The sequence below is a fragment of the Hydra vulgaris genome, chromosome 07 (assembly GCF_038396675.1).
Source record: "Hydra vulgaris chromosome 07, alternate assembly HydraT2T_AEP".
NCBI lineage: Eukaryota > Metazoa > Cnidaria > Hydrozoa > Anthoathecata > Hydridae > Hydra > Hydra vulgaris.
The window spans coordinates 25,519,654-25,543,001 of record NC_088926.1 but is presented as its reverse complement, the minus strand read 5'-3'; the positions used below and the strand labels follow the sequence as shown (position 1 = coordinate 25,543,001).

At 27.8% G+C, this 23,348-nt stretch overlaps 1 protein-coding gene and 2 long non-coding RNA genes across 6 annotated transcripts; 1 reads left to right on the top strand and 2 right to left on the bottom strand.

The window, feature by feature from the left end:
• Nucleotides 1-828: 828 nt before the first annotated feature.
• Nucleotides 829-3,568, bottom strand: LOC136082141 (uncharacterized). Its single transcript, XR_010639424.1, has 3 exons — nucleotides 2,873-3,568; nucleotides 2,589-2,658; nucleotides 829-2,385 (listed from the first exon to the last, which is right to left on the bottom strand). It is a non-coding gene; the product is annotated as an uncharacterized LOC136082141 (long non-coding RNA).
• A 464-nt stretch (nucleotides 3,569-4,032) lies between these two features.
• On the bottom strand, nucleotides 4,033-9,310 carry LOC136082368 (uncharacterized). 4 transcript variants are annotated; one of them, XM_065801464.1, is made up of 2 exons: nucleotides 9,171-9,310; nucleotides 4,033-5,127 (listed from the first exon to the last, which is right to left on the bottom strand). In XM_065801464.1, the coding sequence occupies exon 2, from the start codon at nucleotides 5,107-5,109 to the stop codon at nucleotides 4,276-4,278; it is 834 nt and encodes a 277-aa protein (XP_065657536.1). In that variant the 5' UTR covers nucleotides 5,110-5,127; nucleotides 9,171-9,310; the 3' UTR covers nucleotides 4,033-4,275. The 4 variants fall into 4 exon arrangements, with proteins under 4 accessions (XP_065657536.1, XP_065657537.1, XP_065657535.1 ...); XM_065801465.1 differs by having other exon boundaries at nucleotides 9,167-9,274; XM_065801463.1 differs by lacking the exon at nucleotides 9,171-9,310 and adding an exon at nucleotides 8,234-8,386.
• On the top strand, nucleotides 6,761-8,345 carry LOC136082369 (uncharacterized). Its single transcript, XR_010639637.1, has 2 exons — nucleotides 6,761-7,303; nucleotides 8,205-8,345. It is a non-coding gene; the product is annotated as an uncharacterized LOC136082369 (long non-coding RNA).
• Nucleotides 9,311-23,348: the final 14,038 nt, after the last annotated feature.

Below are 23,348 nucleotides of genomic sequence, written 5' to 3'. Positions count from 1 at the left end.
ATTGGCTCACTTTGGGATTTATGTAAGCCATAAATATAAACATAAATCTGAAAAAATTATACAATTTGGAGCTATAATCATTTTGGAAAATCATTTTAAAGTTTTTACCTATTGGTGTGTTTTTTTCAAATATTTAAAAGAATTTAATATTTTAAAAAACCTTAATATTTTAAAAAACCTTATTTTTCAAAAATATCTGCGACGGAAACTTTTTACATGTCACGCCTCGTTTTCACAATGTTTTATGAAATCTCATTGGCTAACGCCATGTGAAAACGAGGCAGGGTTTGTAAAAAGTTTCCGTCGCAGATATTTATGATATATAATATCGTTTTTTATGAACCGATTTACAAGTTTTCAAGTCGATTGAAACTAAAGTTTCTTTAAAACTATCGATGTTGAAAAATTATTGGGGCTAGAGTCTAAAAAATGGGTGTATGACACTCCTCCCCGAACAATGAACTTATTAAAGCTAGTGAGTTTTTAATTATAATATTATTCGGCAATGACAGAGATCAAGTACCTATTTTTGTTTTGTTTTTAAGTTAGCTAAAGTCACTACCCCACACCCTTATTTACTATCTGTTTGCGCTAGCTCTGGTTAGGTCTTTTGAGTTTACATAGGTACTTATATATATAACACCCTTGCTTCAACGTTTTTATAGACCATTAACAATAAAAGTAACACCAAGCTTACGATACATTTTAGGAATGCCTTTTCATTAAAGAGAACATTAAACTCACATTTATATACATTAAATACAATATATTACATTTGTAATAAGTTTGTAAAATTGTTGTAAAAACAAGTTTAAAAAATTACTCTGAGATAATTACACGATATTTTGACTTTTTCACGTTTCTCTTGTTTTCGGCTCTGCTTCGGTTTTTAGCCAGAATGAAGTTATGTCTCTTTACCCGCCCATAAACCTTTTCAGAAGCTTCAGATGCGAATTTTACAGCTCTTTCCTCCGACTGAGAATTGCTTGGCAAATCAGTTAGAGAAAGTTTATTGCCGGTTTGAATAGCTTGTAGTAATTCATTTGAAAATACAAAAGTTGACGTAGGAGGTTCAATTTGTATTGAAGAAACCTCAATTAAGTCGGTCCAAACATCAGCATCGAAGTTCAAGGTCATAACTGTCTTAGCTTTGATTTTAGGTTTGAAATCTGGATTTGTTTCCTTGGATAATCTAATCTTCAAGATTTGATTAAGAGCACGGTCTCTTACAACTTTTTCATCGTCTAGCAGCATAGCATAAAGAAAGTTTTCTTGACAGCAGCAGTAGGAGTTACCCTGAAGATTTTTCAATACAATAATTTGAATTCTGCTATCCTGTTTCTTGACTAATTGAATTGTTTTATGGAGAAGCCTTGGTGCATCTTTGTAATGCGCTGAACTTTTAACGGTAAACCACATAGGACAGTAAACTTGTATTATGTACTTTGTTATGCAGTTTAAATCATGTGTAGGTATCTCGGTTCTTGTATAAACCATCATAATTCTCAAAGCAAGAGTTAACCAGCGTGCATGACAGACTGGACCAGGTTTCCTGTTAGCATACTTGACAGAAATGGAACCTTTAGCTATTCCAGTGCAATACTCTTAAAGTTTACGCTGGTCCGTACTCAGATTGCCAACAATGTTGGGCTTTACATATAACTCTATCTCGGAATCAATAGGAACAAACTGAACCAATGGTTTTTCATGCATGAATGTATCAGCCGCTTGTTCACCAATAGGGCCCTCATACTTTTTAGGATCATTAGTTTTTGCATCTATTTCAGATATAACATGACGAAGAGGTAGCTCACCCTGGTGAAATAAACAACCAACTTAATGAATGCTACGATTCAAAAGCTTTTCTAATTTGACAACTAAACCATTATCTACGCCAGTGTTAGAACTTGTATTGTCGAGAACAATCGCTTCCAAGCTCTTGATACTATCGTATTCAGAAAGCACATTTAACGTTGCTGAAGCCATAGTACTACCTTTACCATTTTCTATTATAGTATGAGTTAGATAATTTCCAGAGAAAGGGTCATTTTCACAAGTAAAAGTGAGGTGATGTTCATCTTTGGTAGTTCGATAAAAGAAAGGGTCCCCATTAATCTTGTATTTCATTACAAAAACTAATGAATTTTTGTCTTTCTTGTCTAAACTTGAAGATCCAGCACTAAAATTACCGTCTGACTCAAGTTTTGATGTTGTTTGAAGACTTCTCTGTCTAATTAGCTCTCTAGTGGCTTCTTTTTCCTATCTAATATACATTTATAAAACCCTAGTTGCCTCCACTTGGTCCACGTTGCCTAATTACCAACTTCCTTTTGGTCCTATCTTGCATCTTTGATCCTTTAAATATTCTCTTTCCAGAACGGGGACCTAAAATAAGTCAAGTATTTTAAAATTTAAAAGTATTTAAATTTAAAGCGAATAAAATGAATCAAATTTCATGATCACTAATCATTTGACCATAACTTCGTAAATAAGCAGTAAATGCTAAAATGACTTGAGGCTCTTTTTTATCCAACCCTCCATATTTATCAATTCTAACAGTAAATGTTGATAAAAATTGCATGATATACCTTTCTGCTTTCCTCACAGAGACAAACTATGTGTTTCATTGTGCAGTCGCTTTTCCGACAGCCGATTTGTCTAAATGTATATTACTTTACTATAAAATCAAGACAATATAGAAATTATTTATTATATAGGCTTACATTCTTTAGTTTATGGATAAAGACTTTACCTTAATACCTTAGTAGAAGGCGAGGGAAATAGGATAGTAAATTTTCATCAACCCTTATAAAATCTTTTTCACTTAACATTAAACAAACTGTACTAAAAATGTTTACAAATATATATTTACCTATCTTTACAGTCATCAATAATTGGGAGATCGCACCGGCAAGCAGACAAATCAAACAACGTTTCCAGTTTCTTTTCTAGCCAGCTTACACTGGACTTATGGTTTTTAGACTGAATTCGTTCTGCAGAAAATACTTTTTTAAATGTTCTGGATATTTTATTTTTTAATGGTTTATCTTTTATTAGAGGTAGATTTGGATTAACTCTATACCAAAGTTTTTGCAAGTCACTTTTTTGACTTTTGTCACGATTGATACAGAGTCAATTTTCTGTCCATTAAATAATTCGTTCTCAATCTTGTAACCGTATTGAATGAGCTGTTTGTAAGTTGGTAGATCACTCACACGTAAATCAGAAGCTTTTCCAGCAAATCTTCCACTATTAATACGAGTTTTGTTTAAAACCTACGCAGGTCTTCCAAGTTTTTTTGAGCTCATGCAGATACGACAATATAAATTTATTATAAGTAAAAAATAAAGCAAGAAATTATTCTTCGATTATAGTTAATATATTTTAAAATATTTGTTTAAAAACAATTAGTTTACGTTTTAGTTTGGTAAATAGTTTTTTTATAGAACGCAAATCTCCGCATTTGCTGTATATTTCCAATGTATCTACGTTTAAAAAATTAAAAACGCATGAAAGTTTAGTTTTATTTACGGACCTTAAGTGACGACATGTGGAATTTCCAAGATTTTCTATTGTATTTCCCAAAAAGAATAAAAGTTTTTAGACTTTTTTTTTGTGGCAAACGAGTAATATATCCATAATACATAAATCCCACACTGAGCCAAGTGTTATCATATACATGACAGTGGCTTATTACACAACCGTTTATTTTAAAACGACTTGTTTTAATAGAAACATGTTTCATAATTAAATATAAATTAGTTAAATAAAAATTAAATGTTTTTCAACGATTTTAAGACAATTGCCTATGCCTTTTTTTTAGCAAAAAGTCATTAAGATAATTAGAAAATATTTTTTTAGAGAATTTTTTCAAAATTAATTAACAAATAAAAATTACAGTAATTGAGTAAAAAAGTATGACAAACATACTAAAATAATTCATGGGTATTACTTCATGAGTAGAAAAGTGAGAAAAAGATACAAGTAATATTATAAACTTGACTAGCTAGTTTCAAAATCTATTTAGTAAAATGGCAAAGAATGAATATTCACTTTTTTAGTAAAATATTAATACATTTGTAAAATTAGATAACTTTAAAAAATAAAAGTAAATATTAATTGTATTTAATTAGTTATAATATTTGAACATATTTTACAAAAAAACAGTGTCAACAAGAGCTTCAAAAAGATTCAGAAATTAGCATATATCTAACTAAACACGGGCAGTGAGTTAAAATTGGAACAAATGGATAAATAATTAATGGTTTATTTGGATTAGTTGCTTAGTTCAGTATAATCTAAAGTCATTTCTTCACCAGGCTTTATATCTTTTGCAGTGAAAACTTTGTTTTCAATAACAATGCAGTTTGGAATAATACTAGGTCTAAGGTAATGTAACTCAGGTCTCACACCATTTGAAAAAATGGCCACCAACGTGTTTTTCGCAATTCCTTTTGTAGCAACTAATCCTAACTGTGAACCATCTAAGCGCTTAACATAACATTCCGACGAAAACCATCTTGTTTTTAAATTGTCAATTTGATCTTTAACATAAGGAGAGCAATAATCATAAAACATACTCTGCCATTTATCGTTCCTATATAAATCATACAAAAGCACACCACGACAATTGTCAGAACCGCATTTGCAGTTTAATCCAACATCAAGGCTCGCCTCTGTCTCTAAAGTTTGATAGTCATACGTAAGCTCTTCACCAGCTGCAATATCTCTCAGTGCGACAAAATGATCGTTTTCTACTAAAGCACTGTTTGGTTGACAACTGTGGTTAAACAGTGTACAAATGCATTCTAACTTTAGTTCTTCCCAATTTTTTGGTAATACGTATGTATCATGATCGACCATATGAGTATATCTAACTATATATTCTTTGCATTGAGGAAATTTGACAAAATACTCGTTCATTTCGTCCTTAGTTTTTAACAAATCTGCATTATCGTAATCACAAACAGATGGATCACATCGGAAAAAAACTTCGCCTTGATGAATATTTTGGGTTGCAAATACTCCCTGATTTCTTAAACCATACTTTTCATCCAATTTTACAACTGCTACTTTTGCAGTATGTGCTTCTTTTATGTTTAAACTCATTTCATCAAAAAGTTTTGCCTAGTAGAATAGAAATTTATAAAACTGTTTATTTTAAATATAGTTAACTATAAATAAAATTATTACTTATGAATTTATTATAAACTAATTTGCTATTTGAATATTTATTAAATTTCTTTTTTTTATTTTCGAAGATAAATTGTAGTTATATATAGCTTTGTAAATAATATTTCAACCAAAGTAATGCCTAATTAAGAGCCCAATTAAATATCTCATTACTAATTTGTAATAAAATATTTAATTAGGCTCTTAATTATGCATTACTTTGGTTATAATATTATTATTACTAACTACTTAAGTAATTTGTAAAATAAGAGAACCAACAAGTCATCTAGAACAAGTAAAAAGAAATTAAAATTTGTATTGAAGCTTTTTTTATAAATATTAATAGTTAAACTTTTTTGGTCGGCATATTTTTTTTATACTTACCATACTTACACAAAAAAGTACATTTTAAATAACAAAAATGATTCTATAACATTTATTTGACTGTCATTTCCCCTGTCAAGTTTCTCCAACTTAATATTAACCTGACTGCAAGTTCAAAACTTTTAATAAAATAACTTATACTAACCATGACCCTAATCCTAATCTTAAACCTACACTTTTCCTAACCCTGATACTGCTACTTAACAATACTATTTTTGAACCAAATCTTAAATTTGGCTTACAGCTAATAAATCTAATAATAGTTTATATAAATGAAAGTGAAGGACCTGGCAGTTACTTGTTTAAATGAATGGTCTTGAAATTGTGTATTGGGGAAATAAATGGTCCAGTATACTTGATTGTAACATAAACCGTTTACCGGTGTTAGTTATCTTTAAAAACCTCAATACTTTTGATAACACCCAACACCAAACAACCTCATTTACCACATTTTTATATCTTTTTTCAATCCACCCATTTTACTTTTGTAGCTGACCACAGCCCCTATTAAACAATAAATATCTCATATCTATACAAGGTGAACTGCATGCATAAAATTAGAACTGAAAGTTTATTAGCAAAATTAAGGAAAAATTTTTAGTTGTCATAAATAAAATAAACTTAGTATTTGGAATATATAAATATATAATACTATTATACAATTTTAAATATACTATAATATAATTTTATAATATATAAATTATATATTTGAATAATTGCAATATAAATATTATTTTATGAATTTGTGTTAAAAAATAAGAAAATGCTTGAAAAACAACTTTTTCAGCTAATTTAACTGTTTTTAAAATTTGTTCTAATTATTTTTTGAGTTTTTAAGATATCTGTTTAATAAACCTAGCTGCAATAAAGAACATAAATATTTAACCAATAGAAAACAATTAAATAAAATCTAATTTTGTTTAGCCAAAGCACGACACAAGCTCGACATTAACATGAATTACAGCGAAACAGCACTTCACTTGTAATTAAAGAACTTTTATTTTTGCAAGAGGTTTTTAATAGAACTAAAAATGTGTTTTCTTTGATAGCTTAAATATTTTTAAAACGATGTTTTAATTTTTTTTTTTATGGTTATCCAGGTGCCACAAAAATTTCTAACTATATTTGCAAAAGGCTTTTTTTTCGCACGACAGTAAATCTATACAAATTCATACAAAATTTTTACAACTAGTACGTAAATAAAAGTTCATTTGATGCTGCTTAATTAATTTACTTTTATCAAATGAATACAAAAAACACACCGGAACGAGTAGTATATATGCACACAATTTTTTAAGTTAATTTCCATTTTACCTTCTTCTTAACTAAACTGCTACATAATTAACTAAATAAATTCTTAACTAAACTGTTTTACAACTAATTTATTAATTTATGTTAGTTTGACAGTTTCGTAAAAAAAGGCTGCATAAATTTGATCATGATAACTTCTTTAGTCATATTTAAAGCCATTAGATAGATATTCAAAACCTAGTAATTGCTTTGTTGTAGCGAGGTTGCAAGACAGCGGTGTGAGTGGTATATGGTGCTGCTTTAATTTTTACGGAGTACGTGTGTGTAACATTTATTCAAGCCGAATCATAAAATACCTTTTATATAGACGCTAGAAAACTGCATGATTCCATCAGCAGACATACTGATTGATTGAAGCAAATGGTGGCAGTTTTAAAAAGATATGGAGCCTGCAACCACAGCTCGTGCAGTCAAACCATGAATGAAAGAAAACAAAGTAAATTTATTGATGTTTTTCTATACAACTGTATGTGAGTATATGCATATGTATATTTTATTGTTGTTGCTGTATTTTTTTATTTATTTTTTCAATATTGTTATCATTATTATTAATTTTATTTCTATTACTGTTAACATTAGTATGCGACAATAAAGTCTATATTAAAAGTATACAACGCTGGAATAATTTAATTGTCTCAAAAAATACGCTTTCCATCCAACATTTCTGTACAAGTTTATAAAATACATTTCTCTATTTTCAAATTAAATACTAAGTATACAATTTTGTAGAATGCATTTTAACAAAACCTAACTGATATTTATAAAAACGTACATAACTTATATTAAATAAAAACATACAGAACTAATTATAACACTACGCAGTTAACAGTGTCGCTCATCTCAAATTCATAAAATGAGTTTTTTTTAAATCACTTCTTTTTATGGAGACATTCAAAACAACTAAGTTATTTATTTATTAGTTATATTTCGAGACCACTAGACTGTTTCATTATCAGACATTAAACACAGTTTTAAAGATGATGAGACCGTCTAATGATCTCGAAATATTGCTTATAAATAAATAACTTATTTGTTTTAAATGTCTCCATAAAAAGAAGTGATTTTATATACATATATATATATATATATATATATATATATATATATATATATATATATATATATATATATATATATATATATATATATATATATATATATATATATATATATATATTATATATATGAATAGAGAGAGGTAGCAATATTTTTATTTTTATAGAAGTATTGTGTCTTGTTATATATCTTATAGCTTAATCTTTTTTTATATACTTTTTTTACATGAATCAATGTTAATGTTATCTTTTTTACACTAAGCAAAGTTTATTTTATTTTAGGGACAACTTCATTAACAACTAGTACTTACCGATTATAAAAACGATGTTAGCATTTTAATTAAAATGTATAAAGAAACCTAAATGTTAGTCAAAATGCTTGACCAACAAAAACCCTGTTTATCAACATGGTTGACTTCCAAATATTTTAAAATCAGCAACAAAGTTGTATTTTTTGTTTGCTTTTCTTAAAGAAAAACCTTTATTTGTTTAAATGTAACCTGATAAACAAAACTTATTGATCAAGTTACATTTTCGAAATTTTATTCTGTCGGTTTTTTTTTTCTCTTTTTATAGAATACAAATAAAAACTTTATTGCGCAATTGCAGCGTCTTGATTTCTTTTAACAATACTTGTAGTATTTTAATATAAATTTTTTAAATAAAATCATTTGTAAAAACGTTCATAAAGTGCTCGTAGCTATATAAGACTATATGCACCTATTATAGTGCACATCCTTTACCCATAACCCTTTGCACAAAAACTATACACAAGAAACTTTGCTTAATGATATTTCCCAAGTCAATGTCTATCAACGTATGAAAGTTTGGTTCCTCTAAATTTACGTTTACACTGCAACTCGATATTTTACAGTTTACACTGCAACTTGATATTTTACAGTTTACACTGCAACTCGATATTTTACAGTTTACACTGCAACTCGATATTTTATGCACTTTCTATGTTTTTTTTATTTTTTTATTTTTTTTAAAGCAGTTTTTATTTTTTATTCCTTATAATTTAAAAAATGATAACTTGGAAATGTTAGAAAAAGTATAAACCTCGTCTTTTTTTATACGTTTTTATACTTATGCATTCCCTTCTTTTTTATTCAATATTAGTTGTCCAATGGATAATTTTATAAAGAAGTAATAACTTCATTACTTTAATTCAAGTTTTTTTTAAAGAATGTAACTTTTATAAAATAAATAAATAATAATAAAAAAACAAGATTTAAACTTACTTACAGATGAGTATATAAACAAACCATCAAATGTAAAGTTTTGGTTTAAAAGGATATGAAACAAGTCAAGTTATTGATTTCAAATAAAAATCAACATCATTAAGCAACTTATGCAAATAAAGTAATTTATGCAAATAAAACTTTATGCTATTTTTAGAGCATCGCAACTTAAAACAAGATGCGCTTGTTTTTTAGGTTTATACGCACACATTAAAAATAATGCCAAATCTTATTTTAGAATGTATTGTTATAGCGTGTTTAAAACGACTGATTACCGAACTTTACTTTAGAATGGCATGATTTTTGTTATTATAGGACTGTTGTCAATCACATTTGCTGTCATTCGTTGTTTTAAGACAATACGACCAATCTTAGTACATGTGTTACGAGTGAATGTGTTTTAAACGTTTTTTTGTATTTAGTCAAAAAGCACTTTCAACTTTTAATGTCAACTAGGCATTCTTCTTTACATGCCTTTATTGTCGTTGAAACCCGATTTGATAAAAAATAAGAAACAAATTACTTAGTTGTTAACTTCGTACTGTGTTGAGCGTTAGATCTGCAAATTAAATACTTTTTGATCTGCAAAGAGACATTTTTAGTTTTTGAGAAAATCACTACAACTATATATTTGAAAGTTATAAAAGATATCTGTATATGTTATTATAAATCAGTCAATGACAATAACCTGAGTGCAAATATTAAAAAAGGCAAAATCTATAAGTATTATTCAAATCGCTTTTTTGGATAGTTTTTTGTAAATCCACTGTTTGATGACTAATCATACTGCAATTTCAAATAAAAAAGCTTACCATTGCAAAGAGCAAAATTAGTATGATCTTTGAGCCATTTTCATTAGAATTAATGGCAATCTTGGCCTGCTGTGATCTTTGAGCACAGCAGGCCAAGATTGCCAATAAATAAAAAAATGTCATAACCTTATAATATTTTTTAGTATCAATTATTTTTAAAGATTTCAGATTGAAATTTTTATCAGCGACTCATGTCACTATGATTTCATTTTTTTTACATTAACTTTTTTTTGCCGACACCCTAAACACTCTAATATAAAAAAGAAGTGCGGGGCGTTTGTGATTTTTTTGTGACATAACCTTTAGTGTTTTTTTAGAAACAGTTACTTCCAGATTCAAATCAGTAATTAAATAAAAAGTATGTATTTAATTAAAAAGCAGTAATTAATTAAAAAATGTATAAGTATACCTTTTTTTAAATAAAAAAGTAATTATTTACCCGACATTTTCTCTGTTAAATAAACTTGATTAAAAAATATACAAAAATTATAAATAAATAAAAAGTTACAATAAGAGTTTAATCTTCTTCAATCTCAAGCTCTTTCTCCTAAACTCCTTCTTCGAGACCTAAAAACTCCTTCTTCGAGACCTAAAAACTCCTTCTTCGAGATCTAAAAAGTGGATCTGAACTGCACAATAATCTTCGCACAACATCTTTTTTAGTGACTGCTTTTGAAAATTTTCTTGTATATAGTGTTCTCTATATATTTATATTATACGTCTATTATACGTCTATTATACGTCTTTTTTTTGACTTTTCTGCTCTTTTTATTCTTTTTATGAGAAAGTTCAGGAAATATCTCTTACAAATTGAGAACTATATATAAGTTTTTTATCCACTCTTTGAAACATAGAAAAACATGGGTAAAAAGAGCTCTGCTGTTTCTTTGGTATATTTTTCAAGTTGAAAAGAGTTAACAAGAAATGTTTTATAAGATTTTCATTTAATTCAAGTATTTCAGCGGACACTATATAGTTTTGGAACACTTTTCGTACCGTGTTTTCATCATTTGATGTACCTGAACCGCTGCTTTTTGGTACATCTACAACTAAATCAATAAATGGAACAATATTTTTTTAACAGTTTTTTTAGCATCCACTCCCATATTTTGCTCAATGTAAGCTAAGTTTAAACTAAGTTTGAGATTTTTGAAAATACTTAGATTGCTTATATTTGAAGGGGTAAGTCCACAACTACAAAATACTTGAAAAGATTTAGTTAAAGACGAAGTTATAGTGGCTTTTCAATCATCGTGCAATCTAAGTTAAGTATGATAAAAATGGAGTTTATGTCTTCTCTTTCAAACTACAGTTCATAAAGTAGTTATATTCGTATTTAATAACTTCAACAATTTCATTTACATATTGAAATTGTTAAGTCTAGAATGTTTTTCATTTTTTTCGAGCAATTCGCCAGATTTTTCAACATAAAGTTTAATTAGGGCTATGCAAGATAAGAATAATCTTGCTTTCTTTGTTTGTTTGAATAATGATTGACCAGTTGGCTCATCAAATCCTGCTTTGTGTATAAAGACAAGTATTGATTTTTTAGGAGCCTTTACAGTATTGACTATTTTAACAAATTGTATGTGGTATGGTCAATAAAGCTCTGTAAATCAACTGAGGCTGAATAATCAGTAGTTTGTCTTCCATAATGCGGTTTTCTTCCCTTACTTTAGTATAAGCTGGATACAGTTTGTTTCCTTTAAAAATTTCTTCAATGCTAATTATTTTTTTAAGCTTGCAGTTCAAAATCAAAGTTAAATCTTCCTCTCCAGTATACATTGTTTTGAATTAAATGTAGCATTTTTCTCTGTTTTCCGTATTTGCTTCACACGCTTTAAGTGTAAAAATGTAAACTTGAAGAGTGAGATGAATACATGAAAATTTTTATTACCTGTAATGTTTTGAATAACTTTTTTTTATTGATTAGATGAATTTTAAATGCCGATAGAATAAATGTTAATGCACCTTAGCATCAATGAATCTTTTTTCCTTTTATAGTTTTAAAGTAATTGATTAAAACATCCAAGCAGAGCTAATTTTTTCTGCTCTCCTCTTCTGTGTTTTTTCCTAACACAGAAGACACATATACTAAATACCTAACACATATAATAAATTTAAATTTAGTACCTAAATTTAAATTTATTGCATGCTGTCATATTGTATCTGTCACATTTAAATTAAAAAAAAAAAACTTAAAAAAAATGTTTTTTTGTTTAAGTTTTTTAAAATATAATATTTCAATATATTTATAATAATTATAATAATTTTAATATAGAGGTATGCTACTATTAAGATGATAAAATTTTATTTAATTCGAGGGAAAATGTACTTAGCGTAAATTAGGGTATTATGAGCATCTTAAACGAAAGTTTGATATTTTCAAAAATAATTATGCTGGATTCACAATTTTTGCGAAAAACAATTTTGAAGGATCACTACTCATGATCCACTTAGATATTGGGGCAGGCGAAATTTTTTCTTAAAAACACCGAGGTTTTAAAAAAGTAGCAAAAGTGCTGAATCAAAAATTCGTTTCATTTTTGTTTTCTAAGCAAAAATGAAACGAATTTCCAGCTAGAATTTTTTTTTCACGAAAAAATAAGTATCTATATTTCAAGATCAAAATTTTGCGCCACAAACTCTGTCATGTGTAATGATAATATTTTAACAAAGCAAAGCTGAATTTTCATTACATGAGAGCCGCTATTATTCACGCTAATTATACTGCTTTCTGTTATCACCACATATAGTCAATTCGAAAAAACAAAGCAACTTAAACTTTACGCTTACATCTTAGATATTTCTTGGTATGCTCGTATTACCAAGATGATAATATTACCCGAATCTACCGAACTAGATGAAATTTATGTTTATGAATATTTTTTCCCATATTTTTTATAAAAAAAAACATGTTACTTAAACAAACATTTAAAAACATTTTTTACATTGAAACTTTTCCCATATATCCTAAAACAAAAATAAAAATTTAAATGACAAGTTTTTATCATGTAGGGTATATACTTTTAAAATTTTGCAAAAAAAAAAAAAAAAATTATACAAATACTTACTTTTAACATTTATGCCGATCTTTGACCCACTGTGAATTGTGAAGACTTTGCCAAGTATTTATTTCTTTTTATAACTTACAGTTGGTTTTCTAAGTAATTGCATTGTGTTGAGAGTAAAACAAGTTAAAATAAAGTTTTTTGTAAAAAGAAAAAACACAACATAAAGTGTATTAAAAAGAATAATGCATAAAATATTAGTCATTTAAAATATGCTATATAAAAAAGAGCGTTAAACCTGATAGATAGTCAACCCTTATACTCACTAAAAGTTGATAAAAAGTCTTTACAACCTACACAACCTTTACATTACACGACAAATAATTAAAAAAAAGCGAAACCAAAAACGGGCGAGTACTCGAGTACCCGTTAAAAAAAAAAACTTTTTAATAGAGTTGTTCTTATAAACAGTTATTAATTTAATTGAATGATGTCATCTATTTAAAAATGTTATTTTTCACTTATTTCTGAACTTTATTTTACTTTAAGTGTCCAGGTTACACATACCTCAGTTACATATTTTAATAACATTTAAAAACATTAGAAACATTAACGTGTCCACTGTTTCGGGTGTCAAAGATGCACGTCATTGATTGACTACATGTCTAGCAGTCAATAAAGCGTATTCTGAAAGCACTGAAGTTGCAGGTATGCACATATTCTTGTGTTAGACCTCTAAAATAACATAACCTTCCATCTTCAAGTTTTGAAAGATTTTTGTTCGAGAGACTATTTAAAAAAACAAGCTTGATAAGTTCTGTTTTACGTAAAGAAAAACATAGAATACAGGAGTTATGATAGCATTATTTAAGTAATAATAAGTAGTTATTAGATTGAGAAACTCAAATAGCATTGCAAACGTAATATTGAATGTTTATATCAATTATGATGGCGATAAAGAAGTAGTAACGATCGACATTTTTAACAACAAGATCTTCAAGATCTTCTTCACATACTTCAAGATCTTCACTACATATTGCTAAATTATTAAACTTCGATTAATTGTTCTAAAGTTTAGAAATGAATTAAATTAATTTTAAACTTATCAAATGACGGTAACCCGTCATTTAATAAGTTTAAAATTACTTTTTGGTTACAGCCCGGGCAGTAACCAAAGACCGGTTCCCCCGGTGCCCGAATACTCGTCAACACCCTTAATCAAAACTGAGAAAAAAAGAGAAAAACTTTCACGTAGTTAAAGTTTAAGTTTATTTTACTAAAATAAGTGACAAATAATATTTGATTTAAAAAAGGGTAAATATATAAAAAGTCAACATTTGTAGCTGAATTAATAAACAAACGTGCAGTTCATCTTCAGTAAAAAATGTACTATTTGCAGCTGTAGAAAAAAAAAATTATCAATTCAATTCTTAAACGTATTAACTAACGGAGCCATATTTTATGCAATTAGTAAGTTATACCAGTTATTGACAACTCAATTTGTGTCGAAGTTAAGACTAGCATTATTATATGTGAACTCACACGTTAGCACGTTGGATGGTGATTTGCAAATTGGTGGATTATACTGATAATCTCAAAGCCGTTTTCTAGTTTGAACTCTTGAACCAAGTCGCCACGTTGTCTGCGTTGCCTTTTCAAATTAGTAAAATTGAGACGCCGACACCTCTCATCATAAGGTAATCCTATCAAATCATAAGTTACTTTTGTAGCTTTGTGCTAAATTTTTTCAATTTTCTTAATATCACCTTTTAAGAAAGGATACCATACTGGAACAGCAAATTCTAGATGCGGCCAAACATTCGTAGCGTATAGTTTACTTCATCTATAAAGCTTCATACCTCTTGATCTAAACGTTTTTTTTTTCCAATAGGCTACGTAACTTACTTGCTTTTGCAACTTGTACGTGTTGATTCCATTTTGGATCGTTAGATATAAAGATACGCAGGTCTCTTTCAGTTTCCTCAGTTACTTTTTCCAAAACTAAGGTGCATAACTTTACATTTTGCAACATTCAATTTCATTAGCCATTCCTTTGACTATTCTGTGATAATATTTAAATCGTTTTGAAGAATCAGACAATCAACATCGTAAAACTCAGGTTTTATTTCTTGTAACAGTTTAGTGTCATCAGAATAAATTTTATGAAATGATTCCAAAGTATCCGTTAAGTCATTTATATAAATAATGAATAATGTTGGACAAAGTACTCCGCTTTGAACATCGGTCCAGTTGCTAGAGTGTTCACCTAAAACAATCCGCTGTTTTCTACTAATCAAAAATGACTCAATTCATTTGAGTACATTGTCATTGATGACATATGCTTTCAATTTATGAAGTAGTCTACGGTGAGAAACTTTATTAAACGCTTTCGCGAAGTCTAAAAATGCAATATTGATTAAACTTCTTTTATCTAACTCTTTCGTAATGTAGTCGGCACTTTCTTATAAGTTAGATGTATCCTTTTTTCGACACAAATCCGTGTTAATTATGTGAGATGCATCTCGTTTTTTCAGAATATTTAGTTATATGTTCCCTGATAATCTTTTCTATTAATTACGTGGAACTGACGTGATAGACACTAGTCTGTTTTTGCGGCATCGAGACGACTTCTATTTTTAAACAACGGTAAGACGTGTTACTGCTTCCAAGCTGTAGGTGTCAAGCCATCGGACAATGCTTTATTGTAAAGTAAAAGGATAAGTCATTTGAGCGACGCACTATTTGAGTACCTTTGGATTAATGTTATCAACACTAATAAATTTATTCGGCTTCAAACCTTTCAAATAAGCGTTGCTTAGCAACGTTGCGTTGCTTAGCAACGTTGCGTTGCTTCAAAACTAATAGTTATGTCACCTAAGTCTTCTTGATCATGCCTTCTATCAAAAACAGATAACTAACTAATTGGATTCATTCAATTCAAATATGATAAAATACATTTAAAAAATTTTGTTGGGGTATATTTTACTACTTTTTTTTTTGCAGATTTAGATGATTTTAGGCCAAAAAATTCAAAGGAAAGTTAAATCAAAAAGTTAAAAAAAAAAATTTTAAGTATATAAGTATATTAAGTATAGTATATAAGTATATAGTATATTTTAAGTATATAAGTATAGTGTCTTGAGTTTAAATTTAATATATATTGAGATAAAAAATGTAAACTATTAAGATTTCGTCAAAACTATTTTTGTGTTTTAACTATAACCAGCCTTTAAATTTAAGATTTCGTTAATAAAAATAGTTCGTGGATATAATTAGGTAACAAAAGTTCAAAATTTTGTCTATCCTATTTTTAAACGTGTTTACAGATTCATAAAATTAATCGTAAAAATTTTGATAAAAAATTTCAATTGTCTACCACTCAAACTTTTTTCTAGGTTTAACAATTTAACTTTATGTTAAATAGTAAATCCTGCATATTTTTTTGGTATATTTTCGATGAACTCTTTTATTATGAAGATTCTTGGACATGTGATTGTAAAATCTCAAAGGTTCCGTAAATCTAATATATTAAGTTGAATTTGATGTTTTAAAGGTTTCTAATAAGTCACCCTTTTTTCCTTTCTTGTAACGTTGGTGAACCTAATATTTTTCTCTTTTCTTCATTACAGATGCCTATCAGTATTTCAATCCTAATCAACCTACGTTTTGCTTTTTACAATCTAATAGTATCTTTAATACTATATGGGCTTCATACTGATGCTGCATATTCAAGATGTGGCCCAATAGTTGACCTGTATAACAACTTTATTGTAGCAACATCAAGATATTTAAATGCATGTTCTATTAATATTATTTCATTTTGAAGCACCGTACATTATTTATTTGCTTCAGAGTTGAAGATCATATTCAAATATAATCTTCAATTCGGTCTCAAAAGATGCTTTTTCTTTTTGAAATTGATCTCTTGAATTACAAAAAATTGAGGTAAAATTTTTAAAATAAAAATTGCAAAAACTCTCATACTTTCAATAACTCAATTCATTTTGAGTTATGATAGAAAACCAACTAAAAACTGAAAGCCGGGAGAATACTGGTTTGTTAACCGTAATCCAAAATAACCGGTTTTTCATTCTATTTTATTCATCATAGTTCTACATGGCTTGATAATGGAACTAAGATTGCGGTTCAAGGCGAAAAAATAATAATGTGTGATAAAATTATGCAAACTTTTCAACTTTTTTTTATTGCAAAACTTCTTTTCAATTATTGATTCAGAAATTAACTAAACAGACCTAACTAAACCAAATAAGTGTACAAAATATTTAGGGTAATTCTTTTCAAAAATATTTAAATAACTTTTAATTGGATACAAGGAGGATTTTAAAAATAATAACAACTTGTCTCACGTTTCGGGGCAAAACGAGACAGCAAATGTTATGCAATTAAAGAGAAAAAAATCAGAGACTTGAAAAAATAGTTTTAATAATAAGAGATTTTAGGGTTCATATATATATACATTTATATAGTTATGGTATCTTGAAATTTATTTTGTTAAATTAAGGACAAAATTTTTATGTGAGCTGTGTATAAACTATGAATATAACAATATATATATATATATATATATATATATATATATATATATATATATATATATATATATATATATATATATATATATATATATATATATGTATATATATATATATATATATATATATATATATATATATATATATATATATATATATATATACATATATATATATATATATATATATATATATATATATATATATATATATATATATATATATATATATATTAGGGGTATTCAAAAAAAGTGAATTTTCAAATCTAAAAAACCATACCCCCTAAATTTGGGGCAAATATATAAAAAATGAGCCTCACAAAGTTTGAGCACTGTCCGTTCACTTTTGACCCCCCTCAAGCTAATAATTTAGGGGAAAATTGACCGAAAAGTTGTCGTTTTCGGGCGTCTTGAGGGAGGGGCAATTTTTTTTTTTTTTTAATTTTGCTATATATATAGGCCTATATTTTTGTTTAAAAATATATGGTTTTTTCCATACTTCTCAAAAATTTATGTTTGGTGATATTGAAAATCATGAAAATTGGTATTTTTAAAAATATATTTTCTGTTATGCCTATTGTTATATACATATATTTTCGTGTAAATTCTGATAGTTTAAAACTTTGAATTTTTCTAATAAATACAGATTAGTACATACAATAAACATTAAAAATGAGTGAAGCACAACTTAGGTCAATGAAAAAGGAACTTTTTATTATAAAAGAGGCAAAACCAGCTATATCAGGTATAAACATTTTTATTAATATTGGAATTATAATAAGTTGCTAAAAAATTTATTTTATTTATAAAATATAAATTTTTCTGTTTAGATATACAACTTCCAACAGGCTTGGATATACTTCAACATTTAATATATAACCAACAATGTCGATCTGTATCAATATCAAGTACTATTGCTTGTCCCCCCAAAAAAAATTTTCTAGATGTTCGGAGAGTTGTTGTGAATGTATTTTGTCTAAAATCAAGAGACCTTGGATTAAAGCTGGATTTGATGTGTTAACTGATTTAAGTTTAGTTAAAAAACTTTTTAAATTGCATATGTCCTATTCCAACTTGAAAAAAAAATGCAAAAAGGGGAAATAGTGGTGATTTGGCTAAACAAAACGAGTTTGAGATTGAAATAAAAAAACTTTTTTGGGCTGGTAATTCTAATCTCAAAGACACAATCAGTAAAGATAAAAAAAGATCACAAAAAGACAAGATTGAAGATCTAAAATTTCTTGAAGATCAGGAAAATGAAAGAAAGTTTGTTATTGGTTCAGAGGATATTAAATATAGAAAAAAGGTATTCAATACTTTTAATTAATTACTTTAGCTCTTTTTCAAGCTCTGTTAATTCTTTTTTCCACTAATTTTAAAATTAAAAACTAAAACTACATTTTTTCTGTTAATTAGACAAAAGAAAGCATCAGGAAGAAAAATCGTTTACAGCCTAAGATTTTGAGAGATGATGTACCCAACGTTGAACTTATAGACACAATTCTAAGCGATGATTCTTCAATTGAATCTGATTTCGAGCCAGGTGATTGGTATCATATAGAAGTCTCTGAAAACTCAGACACAGTAATTGCAAAAATTCCAAAAGATGTTTTTGCTGGTAATGTTTCACTTACTGCTACAACCTGTGATATATCACCAAATGTTTTACAGAAGGTAACAAATGCAATTCTATATCAATCAGGTGTTGATCTTAAAGAAGTTAAAAGCAGTCAGTCTACCGCATATAGAAAAATGAAAAAAGAAAATGAAAACATGGCAAAAATTTCAAAAGAAGATGTTAAAGCAGCCATAGACGCATCTCCATATCCATGTATAATTCATTTTGATGGGAAGACCTTGTTTGAGCTAAACAAAGGAAAAATGTTAAAGAGGGATAGAATGGCTGTTTTAGTTAACATTAATGGACAGACTTACCTACTTGGAGTACCTCCGCTAGCGTCATCCACTGGTGAAGATCAGTTCTTAGGTGTAATGAACTTAATTAAGGAGTATCAACTTACGTCAAAAACTAGAGGAATATGCTTTGATACAACATCATCCAACACTGGGACGAATAAAGGATCAGTTTCCAGAATATCTCAAGATCTGGATAAGTATCTCCTCCAAATAGCATGTAGGCATCATGTGACTGAATTAAGAATGCTTCACTTTTGGAAATTAGTGACCAATGAAGAAACTAGTGGACCTGATAATCCTCTTTTCAAAAAGCTTAAAAATATTTTTGAAGAACCTAATTTTAACTATAATTCAGTTCTACTGTTACGGTTTGATTGGAATAAGGTTAAAAGCATTTTTTTAGAAAAGGCAGCTATGAAGTCATTAACATTTTGCAAAGCATACGTTAGTAAACCAGGTATTATAAGAGATGATAGAAGTGAGCTTGCAGAATTAGTTGTCACGTACTTATCCCCTATAACATATAAAGTAAGAAAAACTGCTGCTATTCATCATGCAAGATTTTTAGGAAAAGCAATTTATTATCTAAAGATTCGGCTTTTATCCAATCAACTTACGTTTGTTCAGGAAAACGATAAACTGAAAATTGAAATTAAGCTTATTACAGCTCTCACTTCCACCAAACTATTGGCATACTCAGTCATGCTTCAAAAGTTTTCAAAAATATGCTGAAACTTTGATTTTTGTAAATGACCATTCAATACGGTCAATAGGTATGATGGGGCAGTATATTCATAGATATTCTGATGAAACTGAAAAGCACAACAGATTGCTTACTGTGGACAAAGTTCGATCTGTATTCAGATCACAAGAACAAAAATCCGGTACAATTTCAAAGATTAAGTTTAATGATGGACTTAGTGTGATGCGAAAAAAGATAAAGAGTTAAACTTGATTATTATTAGATTTGTAAATCTTTTTCTGTTATAAAAGTTGAATATAAATTTATAATTTTATTTATTCTTGCTCATTTTGATTTTTCAATATAGATAAACAGTGTTTTTTCAATATAGATAAACAACATTGCTGAGGTCACAACCAACAACTTTTCATTCTTTCTGGCAAAATGAAGTTGGTTGCTCCCTCTGGTATGTCTTGGGAATAGTTAGAGAGGCCTTGTGTGTATATGTTAATACACACAAGGCTTATAAATATATATATATATATATATATATATATATATATATATATATATATATATATATATATATATATATATATATATATATATATATATATGTATATATATATATATATATATATATATATATATATATATATATATATATATATCTATTTATATATATATATATATATATTTATAAATCTAACTTTAACTACAAAAATTCTGATTTTCATGATTTTCAATACCACCAAACATAGATTTTTGAGAAGTAGGAAAAAAACCATATATTTTTAAACAAAAATATAGGCCTATATACATATAGCATAAAAAAAATTTGAAAAAAAAAAAAATTACCCCTCCCTCAAGGCGTCCGAAAATTACCACTTTTCGGTCAATTTTCCCCTAAATTTTTAACTTGAGGGGGGTAAAAAAGTGATCGGACAGCGCTCAAACTTTGCGAGGCTCATTTTTTATACATTTGCCCCAAATTTAGGGGGTATGGTTTTTTAAATTTGAAAATTCACTTTTTTTGAATACCCCTAATATATATATATATATATATATATATATATATATATATATATATATATATATATATATATATATATATATATATATATATATATTGTTATATTGTTATATTCATGGTTTATACACAGCTCACATAAAAATTTTGTCCTTAATTTAACAAAATAAATTTCATGATACCATAACTTACAATTAAAGCTTTGGAAACATTTCTTATTAGGCTCGGCTGTTTTTTGGTATTCTATAGATTTCATCTTACCAACTTTTATCAGTATAACACTTTTTTTCTGACGGTCTTTTTTATTTTGCAGTCAACGTGTTTTCTGTTTTCATACACTTCATTAATCAAACCTTATGTTTAGAAAATCTTATGGAATCGAATGTTCATTAGTAGCTTTACGTAACATCATCACTTCATTTTGATGTTGCATTTCATATTGTTTTCATACTGATTTCTACAGTTAGCCTTTTTTTTAGTTTCTAGCCATCAAAAATAACCACAAAATGTTTACAAAAATTTTTATTGTTGATGTTTTCAGCGTATTACATATTACAACACGTAAGGAAAAGTTTGTGCTGATATTACAAAATAAAAAAACTGAAAATTGTCTCATCATTCCTACAAACATCGTGTATTTAAAACATATACATCTTATTTTACAGATCAAATTAAGTTAGCTTTTCTTTGCGCTTTTTCTTTTATAAAATTAATAAAAAAGTATAATTGAGTATACTTTACAACGCTACTCAGTAAGCACATAAACGTTTTTAATACGTTTTTAAAACGATTTTTTAAGCATAAAAAGTAAAAAATCTAGATTTTTTAAACGTACAGAAATCCAACATCTAATAAAAAGCTCAATAAAAAAAGTTTAAAAAGTTTTTACAAAACCCAAATAATACTTAGGACGTACCACACATATCTTTAAGGTCTTAAAGGTCTAAACAATCAAAAAGTTTCCATTTCAGATAAGATGTCTGCTGGGTTCAATTATTAGATTTCTTAAAACATTCTGTTGGTTAAAGAACTAGGAGAAGTAAAAAAAATATCATTTGATTTTGTTTAAAATTATAATTTTAAATATAAAGTTATATACAGAAGTTTTTTGCATAAGAGTTTACAACGGAAAATTTGACCAAAATACGTTTTCATTTTAAAAAGTATACTTTTAAAATACTTATAAATAAAAAATATTTTAAATGGAAATATTTTATCTGTTTTTTGAGGTGTTTCCTCATGTATATAAAAAAGAGCAACATTTATTTTTAAAAACGTAGCTTCCAGGTAATAACATTAAATTGTCGAATAGAGCTCTTCCTATTTTCCTACCTGCCAAATAGAATTTTATTATGAGTGAATTTGTCATGAAACTAAAAACATTATAATTACTAGTTACAGGTACATTCCATCAGCCATATGTTTATGATTTTTTACCTATTACAATATCTTTTTTTTATCATTACTGGAGTAAGCCTTAGTTTTTTAGCCAGTTTGTGTGATTTTAAACTATCTTCAACAAGAAGTCTCCTCACTGTGCGCTAAAGAAAAATTGTATTTTAGACTTTTAAACAAGTTTTGTCACAAAAAAGGATGGATTTTTTTCTATTTTCTAGACAAATATCTCTTACAATTCTGGCTGTCCTGGGAGTGGTTTTACGTTTTGAAACGTAAAACCACTCCTAGGACATTGAAAATCGACGCAAATGTTATTTTTCATTTATTGTTTAATTTTATTGACAAAAGGTTGCGACACTTTACACATTTTAGCATTTTCCCCCTGTGAATGCTCTGAATGCTGTAAAATTTTTTACTTCTGAAATTTTGCTTGGACTTATATCCTTACTCTTACCCATGTTTAATTTTTATTAGGAATTTTAATAACGTGCGGCCGTGGCGCAGTGGTTGGAGCGCTTGCTATAGAAGCAGTAAATCCAGGTTCAAAACGAGTTCTGGACAAATTTTCGCGTCATGGCAAGGAAGGAGGCGTGAACTTCCTCGTTAAATGCACTTCGGCGGTGCTCTGTGACAAGACCGTTAGGTCTTCTTGGGGTACCTAAAAAAAATAAAAAAATAACAACCTATTACACAAAAAACGATAGTAAAATGGTACTGTATATTAATTACCGCTAGTAGTAGCAGTAGTAGTAGTAGTAGTAGTAGTAGTAGTAGTAGTAG

Excerpts from the sequence above, each read along its gene's own strand:
- LOC136082368 (XM_065801464.1), bottom strand. The coding sequence starts at position 5,109 with ATGAGTTTAAACATAAAAGAAGCACATACTGCAAAAGTAGCAGTTGTA.